This window comes from Mercenaria mercenaria, unplaced genomic scaffold (assembly GCF_021730395.1).
Source record: "Mercenaria mercenaria strain notata unplaced genomic scaffold, MADL_Memer_1 contig_5088, whole genome shotgun sequence".
In the NCBI taxonomy this organism is placed as follows: domain Eukaryota; kingdom Metazoa; phylum Mollusca; class Bivalvia; order Venerida; family Veneridae; genus Mercenaria; species Mercenaria mercenaria.
Genome location: NW_026463372.1, coordinates 5,877 through 16,749, shown reverse-complemented (window position 1 = coordinate 16,749; position 10,873 = coordinate 5,877). Strand labels below are relative to the sequence as shown.

Genomic DNA, 10,873 nt, shown 5'->3' with positions numbered 1-10,873 from the left:
AATCTCATTTTAGGTGATGCCAGTATATATTCACTGAATATGGTACAGGCTAGCTAGATACAGTGAATATGGTGCGACATAGCAAGATACAGAAACAGGTTCTAAGTTTGTATCGAGACTTTCTTAGGGTTGCTAAAACACGCCCTGGGCTGGCCAACTATGTGAGAAATGAATTCAAGAAGAATGCTGAAATTCCACGCACAAACACTCTACAGATTGAACAGGTTTACAGACGTGGCGTGAGGCAGCTTGAGATGTTGCAACGTCAAGACGTGAAAGGCGTTGGTGTATTTACTAAAACGGAATAAAAGAGTAGATTCACAAGTTCTATATTTCCATGTTGAGCTCTGAGATACTTTTTTTAACTTAAATTTGAAATTACAGAACTTGCAAGTGAAAATGGTTATTTCAGTTAAGATTTGAATTTGGTAAAGAGGAGCAAAGATGGCACTGCTGAGAACGTTTTCGTCTGAAGTTACAGTTGTGAAGTCGGACGTATTTCAGCGGGTTTTAGCCGGATTTCCTGCAGGGATACAAATGGCATTTGCGTATGGATCAGGAGTTTTCCAGCAGACAGGAACAGACATGTCTAAAAACATGCTCGACTTTGTTTTCGTCGTTGATCACCCAGAAGAATGGCATAGAGAAAATATCTACAGAAATTCTAAACATTATTCTTTTTTGAAGCGCTTAGGTTCAAAAACTGTAACAAAAATCCAAGATCGCTATGGCGCTGGTATATATTTTAATACCCTCGTTCCTTTTGAACAAAGGTTGATAAAGTATGGTGTCATAGGTACAGATGTATTAATTTCCGATTTGATGAATTGGGATTCGTTGTATGTTAGTGGACGATTACATAAACCGGTGAAAATTATAAAGAAGCCGCATTCGGCGAGACTCATTCAAGCTTTACACGCAAATTTGTGTAGCACTGTTCATGCATCCCTGTTACTTTTGCCAGAGACTTTTACGGAGAATGATTTGTACACAACAATAACTGGTCTATCATATAGCGGGGATTTCAGAATGAAGTTTGGAGAGGATAAGGGGAAAGTGTCTAAAATCGTCGCTCCAAATTTTCCTTATTTCAACAAACTTTATAAACCCATTTTAGACGATACTATGTACTTAAAATACAATAATCGTATAAATATGTTTATTCATTACCAGAATGAAGTTACGAGGTTCTATCATCTAAATCACGTACCGCGTGTTGTCGTAGAAGAGTTGCTAGCAATCCGTAAAAAATCATTCCCCAATATCTACCCAGATGTTGAGGATATTGTTCGGAGTACAGCATTAGATAGTGGCTGTGCCAAGTACGTGTCTGAAAGTATTTCGAATATTGTGAACAAGTCGAGCTGGAGTCAGAGTATAAAGAGTATATTGACAGCTGGTGTTCGCAAGAGTGTTAGGTATAGCTGGAGTAAAGTTAAGAAAATGTTAAAAGGAATGAAATCTAAGGCTGGCAGTAAATGAAAAATAAGAGATTGGTTGCATGGATAATCACACATTATTTCGTTCCGAAACTAAACAAGTTTATTTCTGATAATTATAACTCTTATAAGAGGAGAATGTAAAACTGCTCCATATAATTTATTTTTACACTGTGACAGTGAAATTATGTTTGATGATGTAGCTTTATGGCATTTTTTTCCATTTTAGGATTCAAGCAAATAAATGTTTGTCAGCTACTTAAGTCAGAATGTTATGTTTTGTCCAAAAAGTTGTAAACATAATGATTTAAAATATATTTTTATACAGTACCACACTGTTAAACAGTTACTGAACATTTCAAACCACAATTAACATTATCTTACAGATTAGAAAAATCTTCAATCAGTCATCAAGGAGAATTATAATGCCTAAAATGGGATTCAAACCTATGGCCTCATAAGAAGTTTTGTGTTGCATATGTACTTAATATGATGAAGTATGTTAAACTTTGTTAAATATTTATCTATTTTTCTTATTACTCATATAGACACTAAAGCAATAATTGTACTTGAAGATATTTTGCACCAGATTTCGTAATCTAAAAACAATAGTAGAGGGTCATATTTTGAGAAAGAGTAAGTTGAGTTAAAAAAAGTGATCCTTGCAACTAATTTTGAAGGGAAGGGAGACCACTCTGCAATAACTATTGTTGGACTTTATATCAGAAGGTGATTTAAATCCCCTGCAAGTCACACATTTCCATACCACTTTGCATGGGAAATCATAACTAAGTCTTATTGTTTAAGAAATAATAAGTTCCCAAACGTGGTTTATCGTAGAATAACCCGAGTTTTGAGTTCTTATGCGTAAGAATATATTGTTTCGAATAAGAAGGAAAAAACTCGGGATATTCTACGATAAATCACACTTGGGAACTTATTATTCCGATTCTAACATGACATACTAGTATCAACAGTGTTAGAAAAAATGGTAACTACTTTTTGCGACCGTGCTACGCACCTGGATTGGATGACATCATTGCATGCGAGTGGTTTATTGCAGAATAGCCCGAGATAGATTTTGCTCTACATGTATGTAGGTTATTTGCTTGTCTGTTAGAATAATAATTAATACGGATTGATTTTAATATAGACAACAGTATGTAACAAATCAGTGTTCTGAAAAGATACAACTATAAATTTCTATTCAAGAAATGCTCTGGGCGAATTGTGACATCTTCTGTACTGAAATGTGTCAAAAAGCATGGAATTTCTCAAGGTGGTATGTTCATAAAGAGAAACATGTACTGTATATGTATATATGTATGTACTTAACAAATGTATTCAGTTTTACTGTAAGTACATTTTTGAAATTTTGCGTACTCATATCAATAAGTCATTAATAACATTTTCTAAAACTATGCCATCATATAAGTTTACTCATTTTACCACCTAAGGTAGTTCTGCACGTTTGGCTAAGCCGCTCAAAAATGTTTCTGCAATGTAGAATTTGACTTCTATGTAACACTGATTTTTCAAAACTTCAGAAACTTCAAACTAAAAACATTCTGCAAATAAAAAAAGATGGGGTTGTGTGCTTGATTTTTTGCTAGACTGATTTGAAAAATTTGGACCTAACACTAAAACTAAAAGTTTTCGTAATGGAAATCTATGGGAAAATCACAATTTTGTTAACATTTTCGTGAATAGAAATTTTTCTACAAAGTAGATTCTAATGAAACCCCTCATATTCGTAAATAAACAAATGGCCTGTAATATGGTGAAATATAATGTATATATGTCTGTATGTCAGTTGTTTTTAGATATTTGCTCAAGATTAAATTGGTTATCACATTTCAAGCTGATTTTAAAAGATTATTGAGAATGATTTAACACGCCAGACGTTTTAGTTACATATTTTATCTTTAGATACATAGTAACATTGTTGTATTAATAACTGTACCTGCAGATTTCCAGAAACTTATAAAAATGATTTTCGTTCCTGAGTCCAAGCTTTATTTTACATTTTCTGGATTAATGATGTTACGCCAGTACTTCCGGTTTATCAAACATGCAGAAGTACCTTACACCCATTCTTGAAAAGTCACAAGTATGAACTAAAGTGTCTAGAATTTGCAAAATAGCTTAAACCGTTTTAAAGGAAGAACATGACAGCAAAAGAAGAAAATACCATATCATCAGAGAGCATTTAATTTTTGTGTAATATACATGTAACCATTCTCTTGTAAAACTTCCAACTTTATCCTTAAAAATGGTATTCACCCATATTCTCAAAGCACAACTTCTCTGATGTATCTTTGTGACTTTTGAAAATTCTGTGTGGCAGTAAATTGAATAAAATTATGTATATATTTGCAATGGTAGTTCAATAAGTTTAGAATTTTGATTTTTTACTTACAACATATTGATCTAAATGTGTATTTAATTTCAGAAAAGTACTTTCAGTAATATTTATGATATTGGCAAAATAGCTATTGGTGACATAGCAGTTTTGTTCAGTTTAAATAAATGTGTCAAACATTTTGACTCAAAATATGCAACAAATATCTAGAAATATGAGAAAATCAAAGAAACATTTTAAATAGTGCTTGCAGAATGACTGTTCTATCCTCTATTTCAGGTAACAGATGTTTATTTTTCAGTTACTTAGATAAGAAGTAAAGTGTGAATTGAAAAAAATATATATTCCAGAGAAAATTATTATTCAGGTTGTTTCCCTTTAGTAAAGAGGTTTATGAATAATGTTTCAAAGGTTGGTAACAATTTAACTTTAAAGAATTCATCCCTTAAGTTCTACTATAATTATTGAAGAACAAAATTTGTATAGAAAAATGTACACTTACGCACATTTGTAAGATGTTCACAGGCTGCATCAGTATTTGTATACACTGAATAGTTGTTAAGATATAGAAACTCTATGCAATTATGATTTGTTTTTGTATTAAAGAGAACAGTAAAGTGTAATGATTACCCTCTTAGTTTTAATATCTATTCCAAACATTTTTCCATTCTAACAATAGCGTGTGCTATTGTTCTAGTTTTTCAGTCGTCAGCATCATTGTTTTCTCCAGGCAATGCTCTTTGTTTTGCTTTGAAATGACTTCCAAAAAGAATTGAATATTAAAATTTTCTAGCGTGATTCATGGATTTGCAAGAAGTCCCATTGAATGTGGTTAGTATTCATAAAGATGCACAAAAAATAGCATTTAATTCCTAATAAATCGAAAATCAGAGATTTTTCCGATGATATGACATTTGAGAATTTCAGTAACTAGTTGGAAACTAAGCTTTAAATTTACTTTCAGATATATCAGAAAAATTTGTACTTGTGATCAAAGAAGTTTAAGTCTTACTGTACTGTTCAAGTTGTTTAATGTCTCGCGCAAGCAAAAAAGAAATGAATATTTGTAAATGTTTGGCTCCAAGTGAACAGTCTTCCATTTTCAAACAGCATGTTGAAAGTCAATTTATAGCTCTTGAGCTATTGTGACCGATTATTTTCTGGCTTCCGTTGTCGTCCATCAACACATGCCTTGTTAACACTCTAGAGGCCACAATGTTGACCCAATCTTTATGAAACTTGGTCATGTTGGTCAGAATGTTTGTGACGATGGTCTCTAGGTAAAGTTGGAATCTGGGTCATGAAAGGTCAAAAATAGGGATGGGAACGAATACTGAAATCAATATTCGAATATTCGGTTTGCCATATTCGAATATATTCCAATATTCGGCATGTTTTAATGGAATTTTTAAATTCTTATTAAGTGATTGACATATACAAAATATATTCCACTGTTTAAAACGTTAATCATCGTACGTAAAAAGGCCTAAAATGTTTGTTTCGGGTAACCCGACCATACCTAGTTAGACCCGCCGACCCTAGTGTTTTATTTCACGATTCTGTCAGTATAATCATAAACATATTCATTATTCAGATTTTTAGAAGAAGCATTCAAATCGATTCGCAACTTTATCTAAAAATAGCAGGTCGTCCAATTTAAGCACATGTTGCGCTGTTGTATTACCACCGCCATTTTGAAAATTTTCTATTGGCGTGTAAAAAGCCGACAAACTTAACGAAGGCAGACTTAAACCTCCTTCAACATGATCATATATTATTTCTTGATTTTATTATAAACTACTTCAAAATTTATTTCAAATATGGCCGATTGCCCGGGCGCTGTGGATGAAAATCAATTCTGTGGACGGTATGAAATCTCTTACAAAATTTTGCAAAAAGAACGCCAATATCTACAAGTTTGGTATTGTTTTCAAAAAAAAAAAAAAAAAGAAATTCTATAATTTGTTACATAAAAAAGGCGCCAATAAAAAATAACAAAAGATAAAAAGATATCACATTTACACCTGGTGCAAACTGTTAATCCGTGACGATGACCCCTGTCAATTATGCATTGCAATTTTCTTGTTAATTGGACAATTTTTGACATGTATCACATTTACACCTGTTGCAAACTGTTAATCTGCAACGGTAGCCCCTGCCAATTATGCATTGCATTTTTCTTGTTAACTGGACATCTTTATTAATTTGATATATGATAAAAAATACGTCAGAACAAACGGTTTTATTCTGAAAAAAATAGCATGCTTATATTGCCACAAATAAACTATACTCAGTATACATTAATTTATGAATATTCGAATTTGATATTCATATTCGAATATTCGGCCGATTTTCGAATATCCGAATATTCGTTCCCATCCCTAGTCAAAAACTAGGTCACCCGGTCAAATCAAAGGAAACTTTGTTAACACTCTAGAGGCCACATTTATAAACCTATCTTCATGAAACTTAGTCAGAATGTTTGATGATCTTTAGGTAAAGTTCAAAATTTGGTCATATGAGGTCAAAAGCTAGGTCACTAGGCCAGATCAAATGAAAATCTGGTTAACACTCTAGAGACCTCATTTTAAGTTTGAAACTCGTGAGAATTGTTCAGAGTGTTTGCCTTGGTGACCTCTAGGTCAAGTTAAAATCTGGGTCATGTTGGATCAAAAAACTAGGTCATTAGATCAATCAAAGGAAAAGTTTGTTAACATTCTAGAGAATGTTTGTCTTTATAAAATCTAGGTCAAGTTCAAAACTTGGTTACCAAAGATCTTATCCTAGGTCACAAGGTCATATCAAGAAAATATTATTCACATTATGGCCACCACATTTACTTTTTGATCTTCATAAAACTCTGTCAGAATGTTTGTTGCTTGAAATCTAAGTCAGGTTTAAAACTGATTTACCTTCACTAGGTCGAACCATAGAAAAACCTTCTTATAGGCCACATTTTTAGCTCGACTATTCGAAGAATAAGTAGAGCTATCCTACTCACCACGGCGTCGGCGTCGGTGTCGGCGTCAGCGTCGGCGTCACACTTTGGTTAAGTTTTTCGTACCAGTCCACATTTTGACAAAGTCTTTTGAGATAAAGCTTTGAAACTTTCAACACTTGTTTACCACCACCATGACCAGTTATAGGCAAGAGCACATAACTCCATCAAGGATTTTGGCTGAATTATGGCCCCTTTCGACTTAGAAATCGTGGTTAAGTTTTTCGTACCAGTTCATATTTTGACAAAGTCTTTCAAGATAAAGCTTTGAAACTTTCAACACTTGTTTACCATCACCATGGCCAGTTATAGGCAAGAGTGCATAACTCCATCAAGGATTTTGGCTGAATTATGGCCCCTTTCGACTTAGAAATCTTGGTTAAGTTTTTCGTACCAGTTTGTATTTTGACAAAGTCTTTTGAGATAAAGCTTTGAAACTTTCAACACTTGTTTACCATCACCATGTCCAGTTATAGGCAAGAGCACATAACACCATCAAGGATTTTTGCTGAATTATGGCCCTTTTTGACTTAGAAATCTGGGTTAATATTTCGTACCAGTTCATATTTTAACAAAGTCTTTTGAGATAAAGCTTTGAAACTTTCAACACCTGTTTACCATCACCATATCCAGTTATAGGCAAGAGTACATAACTCCATCTTGGATTTTGGCTGAATTATGGCCCTTTTTGACTTAGAAATCTTGGTTAAGTTTTTCGTACCAGTTCATATTTTTTGTAAAGTGTTTGACATATGGCTTTGAAACTTTTATCACTTGTTTAGTATAATACCGGTAGTCTCTATCTGTGGGAAAGAGTACATAACTCTGTCATCTATTTTGGCTGAATTATGGCCATTTTTGGACTTTGAAATTGGTTCTGTTTTCATACAAGTCCACGTTTTGTCAAAACTATTTGACATATGGCTTTTAAACTTTGAACACTTGTTTATCATTATGATTTCCATCTGTAGGCAAGAGTACTATTTTGACTGAATTATGGCCCTTTTTGGACTTTGAAATTGGTTCATACATTGCCATTTAGTGCAAAACTTATCGAAATCAAAGAAATACAGGAACATTGTTTGTCTAATCTATTTATTTCTTTTGTCTGAATATCTGTGGAAATATTTTGACCCCATTCTTCAATCAATTCTTCGAATAGTCGAGCGCGCTGTCATCAGACAGCTCTTGTCTGTTTGATTTTCATAAAACTGGGTCAGAATGTTTGTCTTTATAAAATCTAGGTCAAAGTCAATTGTGGATTATCTAGGTCAAATCATAGAAAGTCATTGTTAACACTCAAAAGGCTACATTTTCTACCTGATCTTCATGAGACTTGGTAGGAATGTTTGTCTCTGTGAAATCTAGGCAAAATTAGATACTAGGTAATCTTGGGTAAGAACTAGGTCGGATAACGATACAGGGCCTATAGGGCCCTCCTGTGTACAAATAATCCTGCATTATCAGCTGTCATGTAATAGAGTTGCCTTAGTATGATGTACCATTTGAACCATTGTGTCTTTATGGCCCCAGGCATACAGCGATTGAACTGTCTGTCCGTCTGTCAGGTTTTACGTTTTTGCTTACAGCCCACTTCAATGATCCAATTTAGTTCTTAATGATCCAATTTAGTTCATACTCACACTGAACAATCCTTATGGCAAGACCACAAACTTTCCTCCACCTCTGATTCATGTGGGGAAGTTGGCAGTTACTTGCGGAGAACAGGTTTGTACTGGTACAGAATCCAGGAACACTGGCTAGGTTAACTGCCTGCCGTTACATGACTGAAATACTGTTGAGAAACGGCATTCAACCCAAAACAAACAATCAATGACCACAAACTTACATGTACCTATATATAGATGACCTTGATCCTCATTTGACCTACACCTCCAAACTGAAAACCTTAAAAAACAACATTTTATGGTCCTTATACTACAGCCCACATAAATGACCAAATTTAGTTAATACTCAAACTCATCAAACATTGTGGCAAGACCTACAAACTGACCTAAAATAAATGACCTTGACCCTCATATGACCATCATCTTCAAATTTAAAACCTTGAAAAACAACATTTTGGTGAACCAGACTTTACTGTTTCGGCTACAGCCCACATTGATGACCAAAAGTTCATACTCGCACTCAACAACCCTTGTGGCAAGACCTACAAATTGACTTTTATATAAATGAACTTGACCCTCATATGACCTTCACCTCTTAAACTTAAAACCTTAATAAACAACATGTTTAGTTTGACTATATGAAGTATGGAAAGCTGTCCTACTCGACCCGGCGTCGGCGTCCTTCCGCGTCCGCACTTCGGTTAAAGTTTTGATGCACTTTCTCTTTATCTCTGTAATTACTAGATGGATTTGTTTCAAACTTAAAATAGTTATTCCTCATCATCACCCACATCATATGGCACAAGGGCCATTACTCTCACATCAATATTTCCTGAGTTATACCCCTTTTGACTTAGAATTTCAGGTTAAAGTTTTGGTGCACTTTCACTCTATCTCAGTTATTACTAAATGGATTTGATTCAAACTTAAAATAGTTGTTCAGCATCATCACCCACATCATATGACACAAGGTCCATAACTCCAGAACCAGTTTTTATGCCCCCGGCATCTACTGATGCGGGAGGCATAAAGTGATTGTCCTGTCCGTTCATTCGTTCGTCCGTTCGTATGAGGTTAACCAAATGGGACCGTTTCATCTAGCATCAATACCCTTTACTAGAATGACTTCATACTAATGCAGATGTAACCTGTGACCATTCCTCATCTTCACACATCACCTGACCTCAGTTTGACCTTGAATTTGACCTCGTTTTGGACTTAGGTTGCTTTGTATCGACAAGGATGCCACCGGGGGCATCAAGCGTTTATTGAACGCAACTTCTTGTTCATGAATTATGCCCCCTTTTAATTACCTCACCTGTCACATAGTGACAGGGTGAGCTTTTGTGATTGCCCTTCGTCCGTCGTCCCTCCGTTCACAATTTCCTTGTGAACACAATAGAGACCGCATTTTGTTTTTGATTTTAATCAAACTAGCACACAACTTGTATGGGAATAATATCTCAGTTCCTTTTGAAAACTGGCCAGATCCCATTATGTGTTCCAGAGTTATGGCCCCTTAAAGGGCCATAGTTTTGCTATATTTTGGCTTGTGAACATGATGGATACAACATTTTGCAATCAAATTTAATAAAACTTGCACACAACTTGTATTGGCATGATATCTGGGTTCTTTTCGAAAACTGGCCAGATCCCTTCATGAGTTCCAGAGTTATGGCCCCTTAAAGGGCCAAAATTTTTGGCTTGTGAACACAATAGAGACAACATTTTGCAATCAACTTTAGTCAAACTTGCACACAACTTGTATTGGAATAATATCTTGATTCCTGGCGAGATCCCACCGTGTGTTCCAGAGTGATGGCCCCTTAAAGGTCCAAAATTTGCTATAAAGACTTTTGCAGCCATATAGAGACTTCTTTTATGGTTTGATTTTATACAAACTTGCAAAATATTTTCAACAACAATCAATCTTGGATTCCATGATGTATGTGTCAGAACTAATCATAGGTTCCGGAGTTATTTTATATCTGATTACCTCCCCTGATTTTAATCACAATGGATTTATATCAGTAAGTACTTGTAGGACTCATTTGAAATTTCATTATTGTCATTAGTTCGACTGAGACAATCAGGGTAGATAACTTTGGACTGATTTTCTGTCAAATTACCTCCCTTTATTTCAAACAAAAATGGGTATATCTCCGTAACTAATGAAGATACTGATCTGAAATTTCATTTATGCTATTACATTGATTTGAACAATCAATAAAGCAGGGTTGTAGTAATCCTAATGCATTAGTAATGCATTATTTTTAGCTCACCTGTCACGAAGTGACAACGTGAGCTTTTGTGATCGCGCAGCGTCCGTCGTCCTTGCGTGCGTAAACTTTACCTTGTGACATCTCTAGAGGTCACATTTATGAAAATGGTCAGAATGTTCATCTTGGTAAATTCAAGGTTAAGTTTGAAACTGGGTCACGTGCCG

At 34.7% G+C, this 10,873-nt stretch overlaps 1 protein-coding gene across 1 annotated transcript; it reads left to right on the top strand.

Moving 5' to 3' along the window:
- Window positions 1-293: 293 nt before the first annotated feature.
- Window positions 294-4,430, top strand: LOC128554508 (phosphatidate cytidylyltransferase, mitochondrial-like). The gene has a single exon (XM_053535782.1). It carries the CDS (start codon window positions 445-447, stop codon window positions 1,480-1,482), a length of 1,038 nt encoding a protein of 345 aa, XP_053391757.1. The 5' UTR covers window positions 294-444; the 3' UTR covers window positions 1,483-4,430.
- The last annotated feature ends 6,443 nt before the right edge of the window (window positions 4,431-10,873 follow it).